A 25,098-nucleotide genomic window follows, 5' to 3' on the forward strand; every position below is an offset into this window, starting at 1 on the left:
CTCACGGCCTTAACCCTGTTCTAGAGCTCTTCCCCGCCTTCCTCCAGGCTGATTCCGCTCTTTTATGAATTGCCAAAGGAGTGGGGTTAATTTATTTCCCTTTAAAGCCTTCCTCTCTATCTAGACCAGTAGACCGGAGAAGTACCACTCTGCCGGGGACTCGACTCTGGCCGGCCTGAGCCCGGCTCAAGCGAACTTCTCCAGTCGGTCTTGAAGGCAAGGCGCCCTCCGGGAGGAAGCCCCGCGCCTACTCCCTTTCATACTCTCCTACTCAGCCCCAGGCCTTCATTTCTACTACTTCTCCCACCGCTCTGATCTCCAGCCCCCTCCTCACAGTCGAGCCTCCCAGGGAGAGCCCCAGCATTCAACACCCCCTTTCCCACTCTCCACCCCTCTAACCCCAGTCCCGGACCTCCCCCGGACTCCCTCGCCTCTCCCTGTAAGCCCCGCCCTTCTCTGGAAGGACTGCTCCAGTTCTGGGTCCGCGGTCCCACCCGTCCTGGCCCCTCCCTCAGACAGCCCCTGGGCTTGTGACCGATCGGCACCGCCTCTTCTAGTCTCAACTGGCCGAGAATGGCTGAGGGGCTCCCTACGGTTTGCGGCTGGCCAGGGGGAGGGGGAAAAGAAGGAAAGGGGTGGGGTTAAGGGGGGCGGGCCTGGACGTGGGGAGTGAAAGCGAAAGCCCAGGCGGCGAACCGGGAGACTGAAGAGCTAGCAACTGAAGCAGCATGGCCAAGCCTTGTGGGGTGCGCCCGAGCGGGGAAGCCCGCAAACAGGTAATGGAGACCGGAGGCCAGGAGGGGTCCAGGGAGCCCTCCTGGATGGAGGCCAAGCTGGGTGCTCCAGGGGTCCACAGCCGTACCAAAGAGCTCCCCCAACCTCCCTCTTCAGTGCTTTCACTTCTGCTCTGGGGATTCCCAGATTCCTGCCCTCTGACCAGTATCTGCACTGAGCATGGACTTCCAGAGAAATCTGGCTTGTGGGAAAGGCCTGAGCCAAGTTAGAGGGCATCCCATTGGGGGGTGGGATCTTACTCTTGACAACTGAGACCCTTAACCAACATCCGGATACTGTTCTCTGTTCAGGTGGATGTCTTCCGGCAAAATCTTTTCCAGGAGGTAAGTCTTCTGGAGTCAAGCGATTTGACCCAGAATTTTAAACCGATACTTGAGGGTCACAGCCTCTCAGAGTGACCCCCAAACCCACCCTAGACCTGAGCCCTACTTCCCTTATCAAGACTTCATCCAAGATAAGCTCCTAATTATTTATCTCTACCCTTAATTTGACTCCTCTTAATAGTCTCCCCACTTCTGCCACTTTTCTCCCCTCTTTTGGTGTTGAGGGAAAGAAACACTGTGACCCCAAAGCAGGAATACCACAGTCCTGACCTTGGTTGTGTCACTTCCTAGCTTGAGCAAATCCTTTCACTTTTCAGGGCTTCAGTTTTCTCATTTGTAGGTCTTAGATTCAATGATTTCCAAGGACCCTTCCAGTCCCACTTTCAGGCATCTCATTAAATGTCTTCTGTGATTTCCCACCTTCACCATGTAACCCGCAGGCTGAAGAATTCCTCTACAGATTCTTGCCACAGAAAATCAAATACCTGAGTCAGCTCTTGCAAGTGAGTAGTGTGGGCTCCTCTTGCCCCATCCCACGGCCTCTTTCCTCTCCACTCACCCTCTCTAGCTAACAACTGGGCTCAGCATGCAGAGAACATTTGTGAGTGGTTGTGAGTGGTGGACTGGGAATGTTAGGATGGTGTGTGGCCTGAGCCTAGGTTGGGAGGCAGACGGCGGGTGGGATGTGTTCAGGGAAGGCTGGGCATCCCCTGACAGTAAGCTCTGTGCAGGAGGACTCCTTCAATGTGGCTGACCTGACCTCTCTCCGGGCCCCACTGGACATCCCTATTCCAGACCCCCCACCCAAGGATGATGAGGTGAGGCACTCAGGGTGTAGGGCTCATACTATATAAACCCAGTGGAGATGATCGCTTTTCAACCTTCATGACTTTTTCTGAAGCTACTTTCCCCCTTTTTACCTTAGATGGAAACAGATAAGCAGGAGAAGAAAGAAGGTAAGAGAGGAAGGGATGGCCAGGGGAAGGGAAATGGCACAGTGACTACTTAATGAAAAAGGAGCCTAAGTCCCCTCTTTTCTATAGTCCCTAAATGCGGCTTTCTTCCTGGGAATGAGAAGGTCCTGGCCCTACTTTCCCTGGTTAAGCCAGAAGTCTGGACTCTCAAAGAAAAATGCATTCTGGTAAGCCTGGGAACTGGGAGAAATAGAATGAGAAGACAAACCAGGCCAGACCCTGGTATTCTTCAGAGATGCAAGTCCTTCATTCAGGAACCTATTCCTGAAATAGGAAGATTCCTTCTGTGCCTTGCGTTTAGATACCTTTGGTTCTGCTGCACCTCTGATACCACAGTGGTATCCCTGAGATCAGAGACTCTGATATACCCACCTCCATGATCTCAGAACTCACTGCTATACCAGGCACACAGTGCAGGTGCTATGCAAGTGAGTTGGTTTAAGAGTTTAGGCCCTAGAGGGAGACTGCTTGGAATCAAATCATGACTTTATCACTTACCTAGTCGATTACCTTAAATAAGTAACTTAGACATTCTGTGATTCAGTTTTTTCATCTGTTAAGCGGGTATAATAAAAAGATACACGTTGAAAAGTTGCTGTGAAGATTAAATGAGATGTATAATACATAGCACAGTGCCTGGTACATAATAAATGCTCAGTTAAATATGTCGTATTAGGAAGTAGTGGAAATAGGAAGAACCCAGCAAGTTTGTTGAATGATTCCTACATGATACCTCTTAACATAGGTGATCACATGGATCCAGCACCTGATCCCCAAGATTGAGGATGGAAATGACTTTGGGGTGGCAATCCAGGTAAGAGAAGGGTATATAAGTATATTAAATGGTGAGAGACTTGGGGAGTGGGGGATAGGCACTAGATATAATAGAGGAGGAAGGAGATGGTGAATGAAGGATGGAAGAGATGAAGTGTTTTCTTTGCCTCCCATCTCTTTTGTCACAACAGGAGAAGGTGCTGGAGAGGGTGAATGCAGTCAAGACCAAAGTAGAAGCCTTCCAGACAACAATTTCCAAGTGAGGGCAGCTGGAGGGCCAGCACAGGGGGGCTGTGGGGACATTTCTTTGGGACTCCCAAAGCTGGGCAGTCCCATCAGGATGATAGAGGGCTTTGGGAAGGGTCTGAGGGAGACTATGAACCCCCATTCCTGTGGTTACTCCCCTTGTTTCCGGCAGGTACTTCTCAGAACGCGGGGATGCTGTGGCCAAGGCCTCTAAGGAGACCCATGTAGTGAGTGATTGTCCAACAGCCTTTCACCTGATGCTGGCTGGGGGTGGGGTGAGGAAAGGGGAATAGAGGTTCTCTTTGTCTTGTTTATGACCTTCCCAATGTGGGGAATATTAAGCCAAAAGCATTGCCTAGGAAAACTGATTTGGGCTTCAAAAACCTTAACACCTTTCTCTGTTTTGTCCTGTGTGGATCCCATTTCTTGATGCTGAGAAGGGCTCATGTTCCAGTTACCTATTCCCTGTGTGAGAAAACCAGACTGTCCTAACCTTCAATGGGGCTGACTCACCTTTGCTTTCCACATCCCAGATGGATTACCGGGCCCTAGTGCATGAGCGAGATGAGGCAGCCTATGGGGAGCTGAGGGCCATGGTGTTGGACCTGAGGGCCTTCTATGTGAGTGTGGGGTAAGCCTCTAAGGGAGGTGGACAAGAGGGGCAGAGGAAAGACCAAGAACCTGATTGCTGCCCTTCTGGCGTTCTTCCAGGCTGAGCTTTATCATATCATCAGCAACAACATGGAGAAAATTGTCAACCCAAAGGGTGAAGAGAAGCCATCTATGTACTGAGCCCAGGGCTAGGAGGGAAATAAATGTCCTATATTATATGTGGATTACCTCTGGTGTGTGTCATTCATTCAAAAAGCATTTACTGAGTGCTGCCTATGTCCAGACACTGTGAATGTGAATGTGGTGCCAGGAAGACAAAGATGAATTAGATGTCCATCCTGTTCTTAAGAAGTCATCCTAAAGAATAGGGTGGAAACTGTTACATGCCATAATAACCATGAAGATAACCTTTATTTGGGAATTTCACAAGAGTTTTTCCGTCTGGGGATCTCGTGAGTGCTTCCTGGAAGATACGGCATTTGGGCAGAGCCCTTATTGGAATAATCAGGCTTTGAACAGACCAGGGGAAAGTTCTGTGGCTGAGGTCAGGGAATGAAGAAAGGGACAACCTTTCATCACCTGATCAGCTCAGAGCAAGCCTGGAGGGGCAATGAGCTTTCACTGGAAGAATTATGGGTGAATGATCGGACTCTTTCTCAAGGCCTGGGAGGGGAAAAAAAGCTCCCAAGGCATGATGATGAATGAAATTACACCACAGGACATTATGGGAAGGGTGGGTCTGTACGTTTCTTTTTTTGGGGGTCCTTTTTTCCCCTTCAGCCAATTGCTGTCTTTATTTCTGCAGATATTACATTAAACAAGGCCATGGCTCATTACTAAGTGTTAGAGCCGGTCTAGAGTACAAATCCACTCCTTCAATAGTAGCGAGGCAACCCGCCTGGTGCCCGAGTTTGAAGATCCACTGCTCCAGGACACCAGACTTCGGGCGCCGGCTCCACCCTGTAGTCTCTGCCGGGCCTTTGGGCGCGGGCGGCACAGGTAACAGAAGAAGCCATCCTACAATCAAGAGCCGAAATCGGGTATCCTAGCCAATCAGCGGGCATACAGTTTTCTTTACAGTTGTGGGTTATTTCCAGTACGCTGGAGACAAAGGCGGGACAAGATTTGGACGCGGCCGGTGATAGGACGAAATGAGAACATCTAAGCCTATCAAAGGGCACCATGTGGGCGGGACTCCAGAAGCAAGTCCTGCTTAGATTAGAGCAGCGTACTCTGGGTCCCTGAGACAAGCCTGTATTTGCGGCCGCCCTCTGGGGGCGGGCGGAGGTGGAGCTGGGTGCCGCAGCATGCAATCGGGACCGCCTGCGACCGGGCCTGGTGGGGGCCGGACTCGAGCCGAGGTCGCCTGGAACCGGCGGGCTGCCTTCGAGCAGTGTTAGCGTCACTACAGAACCTAAGTGAGAGGGCACGGGCAGGGCCAGGTAGGGCGCAAGGGCGCTGGAGGAAGCTTCGCAGACGTGAGCGGGAGTCCCGCTCGCCATGGGGGAGGTGGAGATCTCGGCCAGAGCCTACGTGAAAATGTGCCTGCACGCAGCTCGGTATCCGCATGCCGCGGTCAACGGGCTGTTGCTGGCGCCGGCGCCGGCGTCGGGAGAATGCCTGTGCCTCACCGACTGTGTGCCCCTGTTCCACAGCCACCTGGCCCTGTCTGTCATGCTGGAGGTCGCCCTCAACCAGGTGCCGCCGCTGGACGCTCATCAACCTCCGCGAAACCCCCTAACGCCCCTAGCCCAAGCCCATCCCTGGCCTCCTGGCTGCAGTGCATACCCACAGGGCGGGCGGCACTATTTAGTTTACTGATGGCCCCTTTCCCACGGCAGGTGGATGTGTGGGGCGCGCAGGCCGGTCTGGTAGTGGCTGGGTACTACCACGCCAATGCAGCTCTGAACGACCAGAGGTAAGTGGGGTAGCGAGACGCAGAAGGCCAAGGGTTATTGGGTGAGGGTGGCTGGCGGGTCAAGAGAACTCCTCTTGGTCATTCCTTCCATCTTTCCTTAATGAAACGCTTAGGAGCAGGGACTGCACACCAGGCACAAGACTAGGTACTGAAGTGAGGAAATATAAATATAAAAATGCTCTGGCGGTGGGGAGGACACCTGTGTATCAATAAGAAAAGGCTGACATCTCCTTTAGCTGAAGTGCCTCTCACCTGCTGAAAACACTGGTTGGAAGCCCAACCAGCAAAAGGAAATTTCTTTATATGCATGTAGAAAAAATTATCTACTTACATAATAACCATGTATCTAGATCAAATTATACATACTGTTTTGTAATTTGTTTTTCCCTCATTTAATAAATATCTGATATCTTTCCATCTCTACACCAAGATCTACTTTGCCCTAAAGCTATATAGTGTGACTAAGGATGTACCATTATTTATGCCTTATATTAAACACTGAGGTTGTTTCCAAATTTTTATTTTAGACACTGTCCTATTACTACAATAACTTTATATAGTGGAATTTCTTGGTCAGCATATGTATAATATGAATTTGGATGGTTATGCCAAATTACCCTCCAAGAAGACTACCTTTGATTTCCACTCTTACCAGCAGTGGCTGAGCACCTGTTTCCCACAGCACTCAAGCATCAAGCAGTTGTGCATGAAGCATCAAGCAGGCCTGACCCCCCTTCCCTGGCCCAGGTCCGCCACAGGAGAGGCAATCACTGCACCCATGTCTGAGACCTGGGAGGCGCAGCTCAGATGGATGGGGTCTGCTCACAGTCCACTCCTCATGCCTCTGATCTTCCCTCTACACAGCCCTGGGCCCCTGGCCTTGAAAATTGCTGGGCGGATTGCAGAATTCTTCCCTGATGCAGTACTTATTATGGTGAGGCTTGGGTTTGGAGGAGGGGGTTGGAAAGAAAGTAGGAAAGGGGATCCTTGAAGCCCTCACCTGCCCTTCCTTGCCACGCAGTTGGACAATCAGAAACTGGTGCCTCAGTCTCATGTACCCCCAGTCATCGTCCTGGAGAACCATGGTGCCCGTTGGGTCCCCAAGGACAAGAACCTGTGAGTGCCCCACTCCGTCTCTCCCTGGAAACCCAGGACACCTGGGCCTCCTGTTCTTGGTCCTGCCCAAAGGGTCATTCTCTAGACCTAACTTCTGTCATGTGTCTGGCCCTTCTATCTGATGAGTTAGACCTTCATGCGGGTTGTTATTTCAGAGTGATGTGGAGGGACTGGGAAGAGTCACGGCAGATGGTGGGAGCACTACTGGAAGGCCGGGCCTACCAGCACCTTGTGGACTTTGACTGCCATCTTGATGACATCCGGCAGGACTGGACCAACCAGCAGCTCAATACTCGAATCACCCAGTGGGTTGGTCCCTCCAACGGAAATGTCTGAGCCAGGGCCGGGGTACATGTGTCAAGATCCAATAAAGAGACTTGAGCTGATGGGTATTGTTACGACTATATTTATTGTGCCTGGGAGGCAAGGGGAGGGAGAAACCTCAACAGGTGGAAGGTGGGGCAAAGTCTGAAGTCCCCTGTCAAAGATAGGACGGTCTCTGCTGGATCCACCACAGTATGAGAGGAGGCTCTCAATAGATCATTCCCTTTGTTTCTCCCCTGGGCTTCTTGAGCTTCTCGAAGTTCTTCAGGATGATGTCATATAACACAGCCTACAGGGCCAGGGAGGAGTGGGGATCAGTTGTAGGCCCCAGTGGCTCTGTGCCCTATTTCTAACCTTGTGATGAGACTGAACTTGGTCACCCATCACTCCCAGCCTGCAGGGTCAGGGAGTGGGTGGCCTGGGAAAGCTGCCTCTACCCACCCCTGTCCCACCCTTTCCTCCTCACATAAGCATTGCGGATCTCCATGACCATCAGCCGGATATCCCGGTACTCTGCTTCATCCAGCTCGTGCACCAGCTGCCGATAATCACCCTGCAGGACACCTGGGTCAGGCCTAACTTCAAATATATCCTTCCCCCCATATACCCTGACCTGGGCCTCACCTACCACATGGGGCTGCTTGGCGGCTTTGGTCACGGCATCACCCCGCTCAGAGAAATACCTGTGGGAAGTAAAAAGGTGTGGAACAGGAGAAGGAGAGAGCCCAGGCCTCTGTCCAAGCCAAAGGCTGAGTGTGAATGCAGGTACAGTTGGGCAGACACTCACTTGGAGATTTGAGTGTGGAAGCCTTCCAGCTTGGTGTGAAGGGCGGTCATCAGCTCAAACACCTTCTCCTGAGGAAAGAACGCAAGAGGTAAAGTGGAAAACAGCATGGGCTAGAGACATAAGGAGGGCGGAGGAGTGGGCAGCACTCTCACCTGAACAGCTACTCCAAAATTGTTTCCATCCTCAATTCGAGGTATCTGCAGCTGTAACCAGGTGGTGACCTGGGAGGAGGGAATGGCATCAAAGCCACATCAGCCCTCAACCCAATTCCCAGGTTCCTGTCCTTCCTTGCTTCCCTGCCCACACTGGGTGTAGGTATGCCAGGTCCATCTTGAGCCCCAGGGCCTGGACTTCTGGCTTCATTTGCTGTGCCCTCTCCTGCTAAGACCTGGCAAGTGCCATGCCCTAACTGGCAGGGACCAAGGAAGACAAAGGGTTTGACCTAAAGCCTGGGGGTGGCAGTGTGAGAGCTCACCAGTTTAAGCTGCTCAATGACATCCTTGATCTCAGGCTTTAGGCGCTGCAGGAGGCTCACAATCTTTTCGTTGCAGTTCACTGGGCCACAGGGAGGACCTAGAGAGCGGACAATGGTCAGGCACATGGCTGGGACTGCGGGAGGAGTGGGGAAGAGGAATTCTTCAGGAGGAGCTCCTGGGAGGTGAGACTCATCCTTTGCCACCATAGTAGTACCTTTGTCTTCATCTTCCCCTTTCTTCTTTTCATCCTTGTCTTCCTTCTGCAGGGAAAGAGGGGCTCTTGGGAGTCAGGCCCAAGGCTGATACTCCCCATGGTTTGGTCCCTCCTCCCAGCTCTTCCCAGCTTGCCTCCTGTTGTTTCTTCCGCTCCTCCTTCTCTTTCTCCTTGACTGGATCAGGCACTGGGATGTCCAAAGGGGCCTTCAGATTGCTCAGATTGGCTTCATTGAGAGCTGGCTCCTGGTGCAGGGTAGGAGGAGGGCTGGAGGCAAGGGCATCTCTCTCACCTCCTCACTCACATGGCCCCTCAGACTCTCCCTTTGGCTCCTACTCTCTAGCTCCCTGCCCAGCCCCCGTACCTTTAAAAATGCATCCAACTCAGAAATCTTCTTGGGGAAGTAGCTCCCGAGCAGGCTCTCTGTCTGTGAGTGAGGTGAGGGTGGGGAAGGACGGAGGTCAGGATCCAATGCCCTTCTCAGGTAGTGAAGCAGGGCTGAAGCTGCCCAACAATGAAAGGCTAAGTAGTGGGAGCTGGGTAGGGATGGGGTGCTGATGGGGCGGTTCTTACCTTGGTACACAGGTCTTCACGGAACACATCCACCTGTGGGATACAGGCAGCCCTTCAGACACTTGGCTTTATGGCCAGTTCATATGAGGACCGTTCCCTTAGGATTGTGTAGGGCCTGGCCTGGGGAAGGGTGGAGTGGATCCCCTTGGGGCGGGATTTGGGGGATGAGAACATTCTTGGCAGTGAAGGGCTAGTGGTTCAAGCGAGAACAGCTCCCACGGGTCTCCTGGGCTGTGTAAGGAGAGGTGTAAGAGCCTTCTGTGACTCTGGCTGGGACGGAGTGGGCCCCGGGGTCCTCCCCGTGAGAAAAGCAATGAGGTGACAAGGCAGGTTCCGCACCCAGTCTGTGTGTGGGCCCGGCCCCGGGCCAGCGGACTTCCCCTCCACGCTAGTTCTCCGCTTCACCTCACCCCGCTTCACCTCAGCCGCCTCTCCAATCCCGGCAGGCGGATCCCGCCGGTCTCCCTGAGGCTCAGGTGCTCCGGACACGGAGGCTCACTTGGGCTCAATGACTGACCCCGACTCGAGTCTGGGGGCTAGGGGGCGGAAGACTGACGCCCTCAGCCTTTCGGCGCCACGCCTCCCTAATGGGCCCTTCCTCGAACCCGCGGCGCTCACCTTGGCTTGGGCTTCAGGCTGGACCCTGAGCGTGGCCATGGCCAGGGCGGGGAGCCTAGCGCCGCACGAGGAGCGAGGAGTGGGCACTGGGAAGGGAAAGCGAAAGCAGCGCGCGTAATCCGCACGGCCTTCCTGGGTAGAGGGGAGAGGAGGCACCGGGGGAGGCGGGGACAGTCCAGACAGAGGAGAGAGGCGGGGGGGCGGAGGGAGGCCGCTCAGGCGGGGCTCCCTCTAGAGCTAGAGAGGAGCGTTTCTACCGACCTCCTCCGCCCGCTCCGCCCATCCCACCTTTCCATCCCACCTCAGCCGTCGGCGCCCGCCTCTCGACGCCCCGCCTCCGCCTCCCTCTCCCCCTCCCCGCCCTGCTCCCGACGCCCCGTCTCCCTCTTACCCCCTCCTCGCCAATGTCGGTCGCTCGACTCCCCGCCTACTGCCTCAGCCCACGCCACCCCTTCCCTCCCCGCCCTGCTCTCGACGCACCGCCACCTCCTCCATCCTCCTTGCTCTTCTGCCGTTTTTCCGCTGCAGGCGTTACTGCTTCCACTTCTCGCCTCCTCTCTTCACAAGGCCCGACATCTCCCGCCACCCAGCCCAGTGCCCGCCTTTGGACTCCCCGCCTCCCATCTCTCTCTGCCTTGTGACCGTCTACTGGCTCTCTTCTTCACCTGCTCGGCCTGGGACATCAGCCTTATCTGGGCCTCTTCCGTCTTTCCTCAGCGGTGGATCAAGACCTGGTCTCCCTTCCCTAGTCCTGCCAGCCTGGGCTCCTGACTCCACGGGCATCCTTTGGCCATGCAGTGACATTCAGACGCCGTCACCACTCCAACCCAGGCCCCAGTCAGCTCTCTCCTAACCCTTGTGTGGACTCCATTGCTCTGTAGCCCTCTTTCCACACAGCAGCAGGATCCCTCTCCTTGTTTATAACTCTTTCTCAGTTTCCTGTTGACCTTAGGAAGAAATCCTCAGGGCTTTCCTGGCCCCTAAGGCCTGGACTACCTGACACCTGTTGCCATTCAACTTCACTCGCTATTGCTTTTGCCCCGTTTACTTTACACTTGTAAAGACCTGGCTTTTCATTTGTTGTCGGTATCACTTTCATTCCTGCCCGTTTTAGGGCATTTGCCCTGGCTAACCCCTTTGCCTGACACACCCTGCCCCTGCTTCACGTTGTCATTCCATTTTCTGTGCAAATGTCACTTCTTCTAAGAGAACTCTCCATCATTCTTTATAAAGTACCGCCCTCTATTACAAAGCAGCCTGTTTTAGTAACTTCATAGCACTTAGCTCTGATATTAGTTTATTTTTTGAGGATAGTGTGGTTTACACCAGGGTTGGCAAACTTTTTCTGTAAAAGGCCAGATAGTAAATATTTTAGGCTTTGTGGGCTATATATAGTGTCCGTAGCAACTACACTACTCAACTCTGCCATTGTAGCAGGTAAACAGTTATACCTAAATGAATTAGCATGGCTAGGTTCCAATAAAACTTTATGGGCATAAATTTGAATTTCATGTAATTTTCAGATATCATGAAATGTTCTTTCAACCATTAAAAAAAATGTAAGAACCATTCTTAGCAATCAGGCCATACAAAAAATGGCCACAGGAGGGCTGTCTGTGCTTAGAGCACAGACAACAGACCCATAGAGCCCAGGAGTTTTAATCCTGACTGATAATTTACTAGCTGTGAACAAGTTACTTAACCTCCGTGCCTATTCGCAACCGTACAGTGGGAGCACTACCAAACCTACTTCACAGCATTGTTGTGAGTGTTAAATGTGTTAAATTATATAAAGAACTTTAAGACAATTAGAATGCTGCCTGGCACAGAGTAAGCACAATGCAGTTTTGCTATTATTATTTGTGAATTTATCATCTGCCTCCCCCAGTAAACCATAAGCCCCCAAGCAGCAAAAACCCTGTCTCCCTTATTCACAAGGTCTAAAGCTATGTTTGGCTCAATAAACATCTGTTAAATAAATGAGTACAGATAGAGCCCTATGGGGAAGAAAGGGTAGGAAGGGTCCCTCAATAGGGTGCCTAGGTAGACAGCTAGCTCCCTGAGGAAGGTGGAAGGGGATTCAGTGGAGCGGCGGGGGGGGGGGGGGGGGGGGGGGGGGAATGAATCAACCAGGCTGGAGACGGAGTGCTGCACAGTAGGAATGCTGCCCATACCTAAGTGCATTGTTACCCTGCCCTAGCAGTGCCACTCCTTGACATCAGAGCCTCAGATAGCTCGAAGTCTGCAAGGACTAGAAGACTGAAAGGACAGCAGGAGACATGGCCATCAAGCATAAGGAAGGACATTCAAGGAACGGTTGAGGAACCCCAGTGACCATCAGCCTTTCCACCCTTTCCACCCTTCCCAGGTCCCCCACCAAATGATGAGAGGGGCCATAGCCAGGCCTAATGTGCCTTTATTTCTTTCAGTTATGCTTGCGGCTGGAGTGGGGGCGAGGGAAGAGCCCATGGCCGGGGCTCCCTGGAGACCAGGGCTGATGATACCAGCTGCCGTAGGTGAGGTACCAGGCAAAGGTGCCCACTGCAGCGCCCACCACTTTGTGAGTATACTGGTGGAAATAGATGACGGTACAGAGCAGCAAGAAGTTCCAGAGGCCCAGCAGCAGCACGTTGAGCAGGAAGACGAGGCGCAGGGGTGCACCAGCAGGCAGCCCATGGGCCAGGTACTTGGCGAACACTGCTGCTTCCTCAGCCATGAGCAGGCAGCAGAAGGTGAGCAGGAAGGTATGAGAGGAGACCGTGTAGCCCCGCCACTGGTGGCCAGCTGCCAGGCAGCTGCGTCGGTCGGGCAGCTCGTGAAGCAGCAGGCCCTGGGGCAGAGGCTCCAAGCAGGAGCCGGTCAGGTCCTCGATGAGCAGGAAGGCCCGGCCGGCCCCCCGCCACACAGCTGCCCCCACCACTAGCCGGCTAAGGTGCCGGGCAGTCACTGCCACGCGCCGTGTAGCGAGGAACACCACCAGCAACACGAAGCCCCCCAGGAAGGTGCATGTCCAGCCCCATGCTGAGTTCACAAACTTTCTGTGGGCAGAGAAGGGAGGCTAGTGAGACCCCGTAGCCCTATCTTTCCACCCTGGTCTGTGTTCCCATCACTGCTCTGTTGCCAGTTCTATATTTCATCACTGGCTTTCTGGGTCCTGTGCCTTCTACCACACCACCCTGTGCACTTAAACTTTGCCATCTCCTTAAAGACTCACTCAGCCTTCTATGCTCCATATTTCCTCTTCAGCCCTGCTCCTGACTTCCCCTGTACCCCCACAACGCTGTCCCCCTCCCCCTCCTCTGACCTTCTCCTCAACCTTCTAGCCTATTTTTAGTGCCTGGACTGGCAGGAGGACAGAAGCCTGAGGGAGCTAGGATCCCAGAATGGAGGGAGCCGGCGCCCACGGCCTCGCGTGGACTCACATGTTGAAGAAGTTGCCGTGGCTGGCGAAGATAGTCCGAGGGTTGACATGGAACTGCAGAAGGGGCCCAAAGATGACCACTGCTGCCAACCATGCATGGTAGAGGCGCCGTAAGCAGGGGCTGCCCAGGAGGCGAGCAGCCTGTTCACTCCCAAAGTACAGCAAGGCAGAGGCCACCCAGAGCAGCACCTTGACCAGGCAGCCCAGCAGTACCCGGATTCGGGCCCCGGCCCCCAGCCCTGCCCCCACCACTGGCCCCCGCTCCATGTTCCCTCCCCTCCCCACTAACTGCTTGCTCTGCTGGGCAGCTGAGGAGGGGCTGATGGGGCCCCCCCTACACAAGGACAGGCAGTGACAGGTGTGGCAGACACAGAGCAGAGCCCTGTTGGCAGCTGGTAGGCGGGGGAGAGGGGCGGGGGGCAGTAAGCGTCAGGGTGGAGGGGTGCCACATCAGCAGGGTCCCAGCCTTGGGTGTGTGTCCTTATTGCGGTCCGTGTCCTTTCCTGTTAGCCCTGTGTCCCCTTGGCTCTCTAGGTCTGTGTCCCAAGCTGTAACCATGGTCTAGTTCATGTCTCAGGGCCAGACCTGCTGTTCTGGGTTGCCTTTGTCCAGAGCCTGCTTGGGTCTGCCTGTTTGGTCAGCCAGTTAACCACACGCCACCCCAACTTTACTGTGTGTTTGCCCCACAGGGAGATCGGGGTCAGGAACATAAAACTAACCAAACCTTGGAGGTCATTAAAAAAATCTGTGTCTGCCTCATCATCATCGTGGCCCAGCTTCTCTCCTCAGGTCTGAGCACAAGAGCTCACCACTGAGCCTGCAGCAAGATGGCCGTGCACTGCATTGTTTCCAACTCAGGCCTGGGAGGCACGTCGGCAGGGTTATCCACTTTTCTGCACTGGGACCTCAGGGGCTTGGTGCAGCCCCAGCTTGTCTGGTCTGAGCTCTGAGGGGTTAGCTTGGGTCTAGGGCTGCTGTGTAAACCATGGCTGTGCAATGCACAAGACATCAGATCTAAAGGGGGCCCTTCTTTGGTATGTTTATTATGATGACCAACAGATGAAATTCAAGTGTCCTGAAAAGGGCATATTATATGAGATGGTGATGGTCTAGGTTGGACTCTCAGAGCCCCCAAAATTAGATTTACTCCTAGGTGATGGCGAAAGCAGGGTGGAGATCTAGACGAAAAATCCTCAGCCATCAAAACATAAACTGTGTCTTCCAATCAATTACCCTGGGCTCAGCCATACCTAAGACTTAGCTTCTCGGTCTGACTACAGGGGCCGGAGCCACAGTTCGGAGAGCAACCTACCCAAGCAATGTCCCTATTATTCAGTAACTGTTTTGAAGTCCCTTTTTGTCGTCCTCATTCCTCAAAATTGGTGGTGGGATTTCAGAGCACAGTGGAGGCCCGCGAAGTAGTGAAAAGAATGAACTTAAGGATACCTGCATTCTGGGACCAACTATGTGACTCTGGGAAAATCAACTCACTCTCCTTGGTCCTCAGTGCCCGCCTCTGCAAACTGATCAAGATGGATTAATCAATCAGGCTCCTTCCAGATCCTGAAGCCCATCCTTCAGCCTAATTTCTGCTCATGGACCCTCTACATGAATACCTATAGAACCCTCATACATTTTTAAGTTGACAAAAAATTTTTCATTGTAATTTTAAATAGTTGCAAAGGACATAGTTTCCAGTGTATTGTATATACTAACATTTCAAAAATAAAGCTATTTTTTATCACTCTCTTAAATATATCCAATGGAATCTAAACACTAGTGATTATATACCTCACCATTATTAATTTTAAAAAATCTGATGAGATCTCAATTTCTTAATAGTCAGAAATTGTATTTCCATTCTACTTTTCCCAAAGAACTTATCCTAATATGTTTTATGCTTCAAAGTTTTTTATTGATCACACTTCTCTGCAAAAAAAAGGATATGATTTGAAATTTAATTTTTAAACATTTCCAGTGTTCATAGGCCCTAAAAGTTAACATTTTTTCTTCTGAATTAAATTTTCATAACTGTAGTTTAAAATACATTATTAGTACAACAAATATTTCACACATTTTGATAATAAATTGAAAGTGTATTGGAAATGCATCTCTTAATGAGAAGACTAAGTGGTTCTTTGGGCCTTGATTAAACGAGGGTTTGTGGACACTAATAATTTTAATTTGCTTCTAACTTGGGTGCCCTGGAGGTAATACAGGTTCTGGGCAAGATGGGTAGCATCTCTGGGGTGATGTGGCAGAAGGGAAATGAAAAGGGCCAGAGCAAAAGGAGATCTGGCCCGAATTTCACACTAGGCAGATCACTTGGAGCAAAGAGAACACGTGGAGGCCCGAGGAACTGGACAATTCATTTTTTAAAAACCACCTTTTTTGCTATGACATAGGTACTCCTTTTACCCTTTGCTGTGTATTTGAGAATCCCTGGAGGTGTTTATTCCTCCTTTGAAAACTGCCTTGGAGATAATGAAATGTTGTGGGGAAAAAAAGATGGATCGGAGCTGGATGTGAACCTTAGGTCCCCCACTGACCACACCGTCGGGCTGCTCTGGGGCACGCTGCCTGACCTCTGCATGTCTCCGCTTCCTCACCGGTGGCTGTGAGGGTGAAGCACCCAGACGGGGCCTGGCATCAGTGCCCACCAGGTTCCCTCTGGCTCTGGGCTACTTCTTCCTGCACACTGGACCAGCTCCAGGGGCAGCCCCAGAGCAGAGCTGATGCGGGTGTGCTCATCCGTATTGTGCTTATTTCCTGCTATCTTGTTTTCTATTTGCTGGCAAGTTTCTGAGGTGATGGAATGCCTACTGAAAAGCTCACTTAACAAATGATTTTGCTATTTCCCTTCATCTTGGGGCATCAAAAGGGTGTTTTCTCCCATAAAGGTGCATATCTGAAGGCTTTGTTGAAACTGTTTTCTTGAAGTGAGAGGATAAAAGACCCCAGACAGGAAAAAGAGAGAGAGAGACACTGAGCCAGGTTCCCACAGTGTTTATTGAGGGAGCCAAAGCCAGTGAGAAGACAAAGGAGTCCTGCTTCAACATCCCTCTCTGAAGCGGCTGGCCTCCGGCAAGACGGACACTCTGGGGGGGGAGCCACATGGAGCCTCTCACACCACAGCCTGTCCTACACCAAAGACCCAGACACAGGAGAGAGAGGACACAATTCCCATCCCAGGAGGGTACTGAGGACACACCTTCTCCATCCCGCCCTCCCCTAAAGGGCTAGTGCTCTAGCCATCAGGACCTCTGGCAGAAAGGCCAGCCACGGGCCTGGCTGATAGCTCAGTTCAGACCCACCCCAGACATCTACTCTGGAAGCTAACACCTAACATCCAAACATGATTAAAAACACTCAGGACAGTTCTCCTGCTGACAAAGGCCACACCCCAGACAATGGGAGGCTAGCCAGAAGCTGGCCAGAGATAGAGACCCAAGCCGGGCGTGGGCATGTGAGGCAACCCAGGGGAGGATTGTCCAGGGCTCAGTTGGGGCCTGGAAGCCTGGGCTTCTGTTTCTCCCCATTGAATGCCCATGATTTCCCAAAGATCCCCCAGAAGGGAGAAAGAGAGGAGAAGGCAGAGAGCTTAACAAGAGGCTCAGCCATGTATGGGCTGGAGGTCAGAGCTACTGGGGCGAGGAAAAGGCTGTAGAGGGGTGGGGCACTGGGGCAGGGGCGCTGGGGTGCTCCTCACACTCTGGCATGTCATCCTGGAAGTACTCAGCCTGGCGGTACTGCCACAGACGCAAGTTCCCGTCCCACTGCAGGGCAGAAGGTGGCAAGTAGTCAGGGGGTGCTGCCCCTCCCAGGCACGAGTCCCAGACATGTACTGGCCCCCTCGCCCTCGCAACCTCACCGAACTGCTGACAATCTTCTCCTCAAAGGGGTGCCAACTGACATCACGCACACAGGCCTTGTGGTTGGTCAGCTTCTTCACAATGTGGCCGTTCAGGAGGTTGTACACTGTCCAGGAAAGGCCAGGGTGGAGAGGGGCCACCTCAGGACCTTCTAGCCACCCCTCATCTCTCCCTGAGCAGCACCACTTACCTGCCTCTCAGGCAACTTCCCACTTTCCCAGGGGAGCAAAGTCCACAGCAGAGGATGGGGTTATTTCTCAGTTTCTTTTCCTTTTCCCTACCTCAGGTTGAGGGTATACTTTAGCAGAGTTTGTGTATCTCTAGCCCTCAGCTAAATTTCACAAGGTCTACAGTTAATAAAATACAATGTGACTTTGAAGGTTTTAGCAACAATTTTCTAAAAAGCTCACAAGATCTGGAAGGCACCACAAAAGTGAACAATGGGTATGTCCAGACACGTGGACCTACTGTTCCTTATCTGGATGGGGTGTACCTTTCTCTCTTTCTGGATGGGTCTCCATCTGAGTGCATTGTCAGGTTCCTTATAGCTATAGCTGTGCTTGTGCATTCCTCCTGCTTTAGTGGCTATATGTCCTTTACTACTTGCTGCTGTCTTTTGGTGTCATTCTTTTTTACCTCTGTTCCCTCCTACCTTTCATCTGCAATCTCTTTCCTTGACTGGCTACAAAACAGAACAGAGTATATTTTTGGTAATCTATTATATTTACTGACTAGAATGCTGTGTTCCTTGTCTTAATTTAAAATGCTAATGAATAGAACATTTTCTGTTTGTTAAGCCTCCCTTGTTCCAAGCTAAATTAAATTCCACTTATAGTTGTCACTGGGTTTTTTAAGGTGGTCACTGGTAATTACAGATAGAATGCCAGAGAAACATGCCTGCCCTTCCCGAGGCCCCATTCTTACACTATCCTTACCGACCACTTTGCCAGTGGAGCAGCCGCTGTAGATGAACTGCTGGCCAGTGCTATGGATGGGGGAGAATCGGCAGCGGATGAGGGTGTGCAGTACCCCATGGCCCCGGTAAGTCATCAAGGAGCTGTCCCCTGGGAGCTTCAGCTTCCGCCAGGCTGGGTGGGGGTGCAGGGATAGCCCTAGGTTAGGGAATCTGGATTCTCCCAAATCACCAGTCCTTTCCAAAGACCGATGCTCACAGATAATCATCGTTCCAGTCCCCAACTGGTGGCTCTTTTCCCACCTAACAGTCAGCTGATATTCACTAATATGGCTCTGCTGGGTGTTAAGACACTGAAATACTTTTATATTGGTTAGTTCTGAGTGATCCCCAGCTCCCAACCCTGGGAACCCCTGGCTCTCTCCATGGTTCAGCAAACAAAGAGTTAATGCCGGGCAAGGAGTAGGGGGAGGGCTTCAGGACTCAGCTCCAGGCTACAGCCACATTCACTGTGCCCAGGACGGGCCTCTCCAGGGGTTACATATTTTAACCACCACCCCTGACTCTTCACTCTCCAGATCTCAGGCTCTACCCTCCACTCTCACCTTTTTTGGGCACCTGCTGCCAGCGGTAGTCCCAGTTTTGCTGTGTGGCAGCCTGGCGTGAGGCTTCCATGCCTTCCCGGCTGGAGAAACGTCGGATATCCCAGAGTTTGATGGTCTGGTCTTTGGAGTTGGAGATGAGATACCGGGCATCCCCCTGTGAATCCCAAGATGGATAATGAAGTGTCAGAGCTTGCAAATGCCCACGCTGTCTGTCCAGCTTCCCTCTCCAGCTGAGGGGTATGAACTCTAGTCCTCTGATTCTGTTGGCTCTTTCCTCATCCAGGTGGGCTCACGTCGGTTTTTTAATGCCACATCCTACTCCCTTGCTGCGTTTCCCCTTCTTTGTCTAGTGCGCTGGCTGGGCCTCCTCGTCTACCCTGGATTAACTGCCTTCTACTTTTCTTATGCAGAAAGCCCTGCCCTGTTCCACTGGTACCCATCAGTGGTGGGTACTGATGGCTCTCATGTTTCCTGGCTTAAGCCCCTTCCTTCCACTCCAGTTCTTACCAATGTTGGCTAATAAGGACCCTGGCAAGTTCCCACACCAGTCCACTTTGATACCCTCGCCTGGACAACCAGAACCTTAGTAGCCTGGCCATGCAGTACTACCTCCCTGCCCACCTTGCTGTCAATAAAGGTGATGCCATCCTGGTGTCCGGCCAGTGCACCCACGGGTTTGGGGTCATCTTCCCGCATGGTACGTCGATCCCACACTTTGCAGATGGCATCGTCACCCCCGGAGAACAGGATTTGGGAGCTTATGTCAGCAAAGGCCACTGCATTCACATCATCCTCATGGGACTCAATCTAGGGGAGAAGGAGGCCAGGATACCTAGGACCTCAATCTGGGTCTTCCAATAGGCCAAGGACCAGGACGCAAAGGCTCTAAGTCTCAGAAGCAATACCTGAAGGGTGCGCCGGTTCTGTTCTCGATCAAAGACATACAGGCAGCCATCATTGGCCCTGAAAGGGAAGGGATAAAGAGTATCCTGGAGCCAGGCCTGAGAGGACCAATGCTTGCGTGCTCTGGAGAGTCCTTGTTGTAAAGTCCTGCTGAGGGGTAAGCCCTTGTCTCGTCTTATATAGGAGGTGGGAGAGACTTAGCTGTGTTGGCAAGGCTTCAGATCTCCCATCTCATGCTGGGGAAATGGTGAACAAATGCGATGCAAGTTGTAAACCTTGACCTTGGAGAAGGGCTGTTCTCCACAGCTGCCTGGGGAGGGGTATTCAGTATACTCTCTGTAACAGCAGAGCTGGTCTCTGGGAGGACTCCTGTCTCATTAACTGAGGGCGACATCCCCCACAAGCACTCACCCTCCTAGCACTTCTCGTCCGTCTGAGGAGACAGCAATGGAGAAGACAGCAAAGCGACGTTCATCTGGCCTGAAAAGAGCAAAGGAAGAGCTGGGTTAGGTGGACTTCCCTTCAGTCTTTGTTAATCCACATAGACTCTGATGATGGTTGTAAGGCACACTTCTCAGGGGAAAAGAAGTCCTGCCAACACGTGCTAGAATGTGGATCGCCTCAGGGAGAACCAGAAATAATCCTGCAACCACCTATTTTACCCTGGTCCTCTGCTGACAGGATGGGTGGGTCCCTCCCAGGAATCCACACAGAGAAACTTGCAACCAATGTACTTTTCCCTCTAAGCAGGAGTTCCAGTTCAAGAGGTGTGCTCCTGGAGAGCCTTCTTTGAGAAGTTTCTGATGGGTCTGACCAGGAAGGGAAGCCAGTACCTTAGATCCAGGGCAGTGTGTGTGTCTCCCTCCCCGTAGATGTTGCAGATATGAACTAAGAGAAGCAAGAGAAACAAGAATCTTTCAGGGCTGGAGGAAGGTAGGTGGAAGTGAAGCTAGACAGGAGACAGAACAAAGAACCTGGATGTCAGACCCTGGGAGTGATCTTTCCAGGAGAAGGTGTGGAGTCCTGGCAAAGAGGAGATGGGCGTTTGGAGACCTCAGGTCCCAGGCTGGAGACGATGGCTGTCTGGGGCATACTCACTATAATCAGACCAGCTGGAGTATAGGAAGTGGTTCCCGTCAGGGGTGAAGGCCACATCCAGGACGCTCCAGCCTACATCCCGGGCCTTGATGCTCTTGAATTTATGAAAGCGGCCATACCGGCAGTCATACAATCGGATTGTCTGGTCTATGCAAGTGAGGACCAGGAAGAATTAGGAAACGCTCTCCTTGAATCCTCCCCAGATCAGACCTCTCTCATTCAGTGTATTTGTGGGATGTTCCCTTGATCATGGGAATGTGCTCTGACTAAACATCCCGCAAGTCAGGGTCTGAGCTGCTGGGCCTGGGCCTTTCGAGCCTCAGTCAGAAGGACCGTTCCTTAAACCAGAGCAGTTTGTAAGACCAGGGTCTGGTTACCTTGGCAAGCAGACATGAAGATTTGACCATCTTTGCTGTAGATTCCACAGAAAGCCTTCTGAGAGTAGGTATCAGTGAAGCCCAGATCATTGGGCAAGAAGCTGGGGGAGCAGAGGGAAAAATGAGGGTAAGGGGAGCTCAGGATGAGGAGTGTAAACAGTTAGCAGAATCCTAATAGAGCTGGATGTGAGAACAAGGGCATCCTTCCCTTCTGGCTTTGGTATAATCCCCTTTCTTTCTCATTCATTCTATTATCCACTCAATTTCTATACTTTTACTTTGTTTACTTTCAAATCTTCAACCCCACTTACACTAAACTTAATATCCCTGAGGCTCCTCTAACATCTATCCCTTCAAAGTTTAGGGGATAAAACCTATCTGGCGCTTCGGGTCTCTCCAGCAAGCCCCATACTCACTGAGACATCACTCGAGACTGTTCTCCAAGGGAGAAGCTTCCCCGGTGGCAGAGGCCCCGTTCTCTCTAAAGGAAGGGATTGGGAAATGTTGCTCGCAGAAACACAGGGCCATTACAGCCACACCAAGACCCTGCCTCCAAGGTTATTGTTCTTGCTACAGAAATGGGCACCACATATAGGATGTCCCACCAAACGCCAATGCAGGATGGCTAAGAACTCTCCAGTGCCAGCACTTGAGGCTTCTCTGGAAAGTTTACTTCCCTCTTCTCTGGGGCTGGCAGAGCTTCTGCCTACCTTGATAGGCCTGCTGCCAGACTGATGGGAGGTGGAAAGGCCTACCTTGTACAACATTTGAGGAAAGGTGTGCTCCCGGGCTGCTCGCCTAAGCCCCAGCCGCCCTGTGGCCAATTCCACTTGCGTCTTGATCTCATTGCACTCCAGCTCCCGGGTGTCAGGGGTTGCATCCACTGTGAGGACCAAGGGGAAGTTTCATCCGAGGTCTTCCAGCCCCAGCGGACAGTTAGCAGAACAGTGCTCAAGCCTGCTCAATGTGGCTGAATATATTGGGTCTGCAAGAACTCCCTCATTCCCTGAATTGTCTCATCTTCTTCCAATTTAACCATTTTTCTTTGTCAAAATTAAAAAAAAAAAAAAAAAAAAAGGAAAACAAAGGTTTCCTAATGAAAGTCCTCTGATGTTAGGGTCTTAGTCTGCCTATCCTCTTACCAGGTGGGTTGTACCGGTCCCCGAGACGACCATCCCAGGCACTGTCATGCTCTTCCTCCGAGTCCGAGAGGGCCTGGATTAGTTGTAAATTTGCGGCACCTCCTCCCTGCACCAACCTCACTTGGCCTCTGTGGAGAAACCCCCCATGATAAAGGGGGAGGATCCCTTCCCCAAAGCAACCAAATTCAGAATCAATGGCTAACCAGCTGTTAAATCACCTGGTACTCAAACCATCATACTGTCCCTATTTTGAGGTTTGAGGATGACTAGACCTTGGCTGTCAACTTCAACTTCCCATAAGACACAGTAGGAAACTAATTCTCCCTCGTACAGTAGTGAAGAGAACCCCAGCATTGCATGGAGGTTGAGACACCTAAGTTGACTTTCCAGAGAACTGAAAATTCTGAGAGCATTTCCTTCTGAGCCTCTGCCTGAGGAGTCCAGCATAGAACACGATATTCTGAAGGGATCCCCAAGTTTGTCTTATCCCCAAGAAGCCACAGTTATGGAACATAGCCAGTTTCACCCCTTACCAGTCAACTCCTGGTGGTCAATTCCTTCAAAGCAATCTTTCCTCAAGAACAGGGTTAGTTAGGTTAATTTAAACTTGTTTTTCAAGTAAGTCCACATGGTCTCATATTACACGTAATTAACTGCACAAAGGCTCAACACCCACTTCCCCATCTCTTCTCTTCACCTCTTTTCAACCAGGGCCCCTTCCCCATTTTTTCACTTACTTGGAAAACAGATTACATTTGTGTGGTCATAGCTAGAGAGCTTCCCTTGAACAGTCCCCTCAAACACAAGAGTGAGTCATCTTGGTGACCCTCCCTAAGCTAGAACCACTCTTACTGGGTATGGAGCTGAGGGCTATGAGTGTCCAGCAGAAAACGCTGTTCAGCTCAAACGAAACAGCTGTCCTGGGCTAATCCCATTCCCTATCCTCTGTTACTTCCCTGCCTGGAGTTGGGATCAAGGGACTGTGGTGGCGCCTGGTGGGGACACACCAGAGAGTAAGTTACCTGCGGAGGAGATAGGCCAGTACCTGGGCCAGATCCACATCTTCATCCTCCTCTTCCTCTTCCTCACTCCGACGCAGGCCAGCCCCTCTTCGGGGCAAGCCCTCGGAGGGGTCTCCGGACCCAGCTCCTGCACTGCTGCTGTTCCGTGATCCCATCTTCTGGTCACAGCATCCTTAAGTCCTGTGCAGGGACTCCTGTCACCTCCTTGGGTTTGGTGAAAGCAAAGCCTGCTCTAGAAATACTAGGGTCTCCTGAGATAGGGGTAGCTATCTCTAGGAGGGTGACCCGTCCTAGAGACAGAGATCCCTTCTCTTTAGCCTGTGACAACTTCCAAGGCTTCGGGAATGCAAACTTTCCCCAATCCTGTGAAAACAAGCAGAGTGAAGCTTTTGGCACTACCCTAGCTCACCAATGAGAATCCTTTGAAAAGGAATTTCTCACTTTTCTACCTCAAACTCGCCCATCAAAGTCCCTGGGGGGGGTGGATTCCCAGGTAACCTCTCTGGACGACCAATCAAAACCCCTCGAGGAAGAAAGCGCCTCATTAGCTTATCGCATCTAACCAATCAGAAGCCTAGGACTCAGAGACCCCCCCAACGCCCCCCTTACCGACCAATCAGAGTGCTCCCTTGCGAAAGCCGGGCAGCAGCGACAACCAATGACGTTAGAATTCGGCCTAACACCCTCTCCTTCCTTGCCTCACGCCCACGTGGTGTGCCGGGGGTGTGTACGCCTAGGTGGGGAGGCCAGGAAGAGGCCGAGAAGCCCCTCCCACTGAAACCGGCTGTTACCGCCCCGCGCGAGACCACCCACCAGCCAGGAGCTGTCGCAGGACCTGCAGTGGCGCAAAGCCTTGTTTACACCGACTGCCGCCGCAGCGTCGGCCAACCGCGCCTCCGTCACGCGCCTCCTTCGTCACTCATCTCCCGGCTTCCCTGCCGGCGGACTGCGACGTCACACGACGCCCCTAACGGCCCCGCCCCCTTGGCCCGCTCACTGGACAGCTGAACACAGTGATTGATAGGTGGGTGGGAGAAAGTGCGTGAGGGGTGTGAGGGGAGGAGAAAGCGCGCAACCGAGGAAGGGCGTCGCTCCTTGTTGGGAGGTGGGGAACCCGCTGCTTCCCGTATCAGAGACAACGGAACTACACTTAAAGGGTGTGGGCGGGGCTTACAAAAGAAGTTGGTTCGCTACGGAGAGCCGTCTTAGCAAGGGGTACCATTTGCTGTCCGTCCATAAAATTCATTTGGCTGTGCATTTTTCAGACGATCTCTAAGAGCCTCCTTTTTCATTCCCTTTTCCCCTCACCGGGCTCCAGCCTTCCTCTTTTCCCTGGCTACATCTTCAGCCGGCCCTGCCCTAATCTTCGCCGGCGCCTTTAGGGTAGGTTCACGTCATAGATGGGGCCCAGGCCTCCACACCCTCCCTTCCGGGTTTAGCTTCCGGAAGCCCTGTTGTGGGGACGGCCCTTTCTAGACCTCCCCTTAGCCGCTTTGACAACTTTTTAGATGACCCCTGGCTTCCCTCTGTGGTCTTTGCAGACGCTCCCTAACATATCCTCGGGTCTCTACAGGCCTTTCCGGTTCCGTGAGTTCCCCTTAGACGCCCCGTTGGCTCTCCGGGATTTATAGACCTTCCCTAGACCGTCTGTCCTTGCGGTGGCTCTTCGTCCAGGCCATCCGACTGCGGTGTGCACGTACTCCGCCTCCTACCCCCCCGCTCTGGGTTTATGAGTAACCTGGCCGAGTCCAAGGCCGGGACTTACCACATCTCGGGATCCTCGCCCAGCCTGAGGCGCGGGGGCGGGGGGAGGCGGTGTGGGTCGAGTCACCTCGCGTTGCCCGGCGCAAAGGCCGGGGGTTCAAGCTGCATCTCAGTGCTCCCGGCTCGCACTCCCTTAAAAGTGCTTCAAGCTGTCTTGGGTCCAGAGCCCCCAGAGGGCAGGCAGAGGAGCTAGGGCCCTCAGTTCCCGGTGGCTTTCCTGGGCCTCACTCT

General features: G+C 52.5%; 5 protein-coding genes across 29 annotated transcripts; 2 read left to right on the plus strand and 3 right to left on the minus strand.

The window, feature by feature from the left end:
* The first annotated feature begins 40 nt into the window (after window positions 1-40).
* PSME2 (proteasome activator subunit 2) lies at window positions 41-3,948 on the plus strand. Of its 2 annotated transcripts, none has more exons than XM_019714389.3 (11): window positions 41-776; window positions 1,086-1,118; window positions 1,559-1,621; window positions 1,850-1,936; window positions 2,044-2,074; window positions 2,162-2,259; window positions 2,838-2,906; window positions 3,058-3,125; window positions 3,285-3,339; window positions 3,646-3,732; window positions 3,824-3,948. In XM_019714389.3, exons 1-11 carry the CDS (start codon window positions 729-731, stop codon window positions 3,902-3,904), a joined length of 720 nt encoding a protein of 239 aa, XP_019569948.1. In that variant the 5' UTR covers window positions 41-728; the 3' UTR covers window positions 3,905-3,948. The 2 variants fall into 2 exon arrangements, 1 of the variants encoding a protein (XP_019569948.1); XR_012494804.2 differs by having other exon boundaries at window positions 634-776; window positions 3,553-3,732.
* Window positions 3,949-4,937: 989 nt separating this feature from the next.
* EMC9 (ER membrane protein complex subunit 9) lies at window positions 4,938-7,144 on the plus strand. 18 transcript variants are annotated; one of them, XM_074328068.2, is made up of 6 exons: window positions 4,938-5,422; window positions 5,566-5,642; window positions 6,298-6,389; window positions 6,507-6,576; window positions 6,664-6,758; window positions 6,914-7,144. In XM_074328068.2, the coding sequence occupies exons 1-6, from the start codon at window positions 5,341-5,343 to the stop codon at window positions 7,092-7,094; spliced, it is 597 nt and encodes a 198-aa protein (XP_074184169.1). In that variant the 5' UTR covers window positions 4,938-5,340; the 3' UTR covers window positions 7,095-7,144. The 18 variants fall into 18 exon arrangements, with proteins under 18 accessions (XP_074184169.1, XP_074184170.1, XP_074184171.1 ...); XM_074328069.2 differs by having other exon boundaries at window positions 6,301-6,389; XM_074328070.2 differs by having other exon boundaries at window positions 6,325-6,389.
* Window positions 7,145-7,148: 4 nt separating this feature from the next.
* PSME1 (proteasome activator subunit 1) lies at window positions 7,149-10,145 on the minus strand. Its single transcript, XM_019714464.3, has 11 exons — window positions 9,751-10,145; window positions 9,133-9,165; window positions 8,924-8,986; window positions 8,694-8,804; window positions 8,560-8,605; window positions 8,345-8,442; window positions 8,022-8,090; window positions 7,870-7,937; window positions 7,711-7,765; window positions 7,549-7,635; window positions 7,149-7,371 (listed from the first exon to the last, which is right to left on the minus strand). Exons 1-11 carry the CDS (start codon window positions 9,787-9,789, stop codon window positions 7,291-7,293), a joined length of 750 nt encoding a protein of 249 aa, XP_019570023.1. The 5' UTR covers window positions 9,790-10,145; the 3' UTR covers window positions 7,149-7,290.
* Window positions 10,146-12,148: 2,003 nt separating this feature from the next.
* On the minus strand, window positions 12,149-16,008 carry FITM1 (fat storage inducing transmembrane protein 1). The gene is made up of 2 exons (XM_019714368.3): window positions 13,173-16,008; window positions 12,149-12,788 (listed from the first exon to the last, which is right to left on the minus strand). The coding sequence occupies exons 1-2, from the start codon at window positions 13,436-13,438 to the stop codon at window positions 12,176-12,178; spliced, it is 879 nt and encodes a 292-aa protein (XP_019569927.2). The 5' UTR covers window positions 13,439-16,008; the 3' UTR covers window positions 12,149-12,175.
* Window positions 16,009-16,161: 153 nt separating this feature from the next.
* On the minus strand, window positions 16,162-24,200 carry DCAF11 (DDB1 and CUL4 associated factor 11). 7 transcript variants are annotated; one of them, XM_074328046.2, is made up of 16 exons: window positions 23,917-24,200; window positions 23,104-23,283; window positions 22,082-22,209; window positions 21,695-21,822; window positions 21,356-21,420; window positions 20,940-21,040; window positions 20,563-20,709; window positions 20,298-20,352; window positions 19,876-19,944; window positions 19,467-19,524; window positions 19,183-19,368; window positions 18,562-18,715; window positions 17,979-18,131; window positions 17,043-17,149; window positions 16,881-16,947; window positions 16,162-16,312 (listed from the first exon to the last, which is right to left on the minus strand). In XM_074328046.2, coding segments are annotated over exons 2-16 (1,575 nt in total). In that variant the 5' UTR covers window positions 23,259-23,283; window positions 23,917-24,200; the 3' UTR covers window positions 16,162-16,310. The 7 variants fall into 7 exon arrangements, with proteins under 7 accessions (XP_074184147.1, XP_074184146.1, XP_074184144.1 ...); XM_074328045.2 differs by having other exon boundaries at window positions 23,104-23,466; window positions 23,939-24,198; XM_074328043.2 differs by having other exon boundaries at window positions 23,104-23,466; window positions 23,917-24,198.
* Between the last annotated feature and the right edge of the window lie 898 nt (window positions 24,201-25,098).

Source organism: Rhinolophus sinicus, chromosome 3, assembly GCF_057876585.1.
Source record: "Rhinolophus sinicus isolate RSI-liver-muscle chromosome 3, RSI-T2T, whole genome shotgun sequence".
NCBI classification, from domain to species: domain Eukaryota; kingdom Metazoa; phylum Chordata; class Mammalia; order Chiroptera; family Rhinolophidae; genus Rhinolophus; species Rhinolophus sinicus.

Excerpts from the sequence above, each read along its gene's own strand:
- EMC9 (XM_019714453.3), top strand. The coding sequence starts at position 5,341 with ATGCCTGTGCCTCACCGACTGTGTGCCCCTGTTCCACAGCCACCTGGC. Across the intron at positions 5,643-6,389 it reads GCAGCTCTGAACGACCAGAG|GTCCGCCACAGGAGAGGCAA; the intron begins GTAAGTGGGGTA and ends TCCCTGGCCCAG. Across the intron at positions 6,577-6,663 it reads CTGATGCAGTACTTATTATG|TTGGACAATCAGAAACTGGT; the intron begins GTGAGGCTTGGG and ends CTTGCCACGCAG.
- FITM1 (XM_019714368.3), bottom strand. The coding sequence starts at position 13,438 with ATGGAGCGGGGGCCAGTGGTGGGGGCAGGGCTGGGGGCCGGGGCCCGA. Across the intron at positions 12,789-13,172 it reads CACGGCAACTTCTTCAACAT|AAAGTTTGTGAACTCAGCAT; the intron begins GTGAGTCCACGC and ends CTCTGCCCACAG.
- PSME1 (XM_019714464.3), bottom strand. The coding sequence starts at position 9,789 with ATGGCCACGCTCAGGGTCCAGCCTGAAGCCCAAGCCAAG. Across the intron at positions 8,987-9,132 it reads GTGAAGACCTGTGTACCAAG|ACAGAGAGCCTGCTCGGGAG; the intron begins GTAAGAACCGCC and ends CCTCACTCACAG. Across the intron at positions 7,938-8,021 it reads ATTTTGGAGTAGCTGTTCAG|GAGAAGGTGTTTGAGCTGAT; the intron begins GTGAGAGTGCTG and ends TTCTTTCCTCAG.
- PSME2 (XM_019714389.3), top strand. The coding sequence starts at position 729 with ATGGCCAAGCCTTGTGGGGTGCGCCCGAGCGGGGAAGCCCGCAAACAG. Across the intron at positions 1,119-1,558 it reads GGCAAAATCTTTTCCAGGAG|GCTGAAGAATTCCTCTACAG; the intron begins GTAAGTCTTCTG and ends TGTAACCCGCAG. Across the intron at positions 3,126-3,284 it reads TTCCAGACAACAATTTCCAA|GTACTTCTCAGAACGCGGGG; the intron begins GTGAGGGCAGCT and ends TGTTTCCGGCAG.
- DCAF11 (XM_019714427.3), bottom strand. The coding sequence starts at position 23,258 with ATGGGATCACGGAACAGCAGCAGTGCAGGAGCTGGGTCCGGAGACCCC. Across the intron at positions 19,369-19,466 it reads AGAACCGGCGCACCCTTCAG|ATTGAGTCCCATGAGGATGA; the intron begins GTATTGCTTCTG and ends CTTCTCCCCTAG. Across the intron at positions 18,132-18,561 it reads GCAGCAGGTGCCCAAAAAAG|CCTGGCGGAAGCTGAAGCTC; the intron begins GTGAGAGTGGAG and ends ACCCCCACCCAG.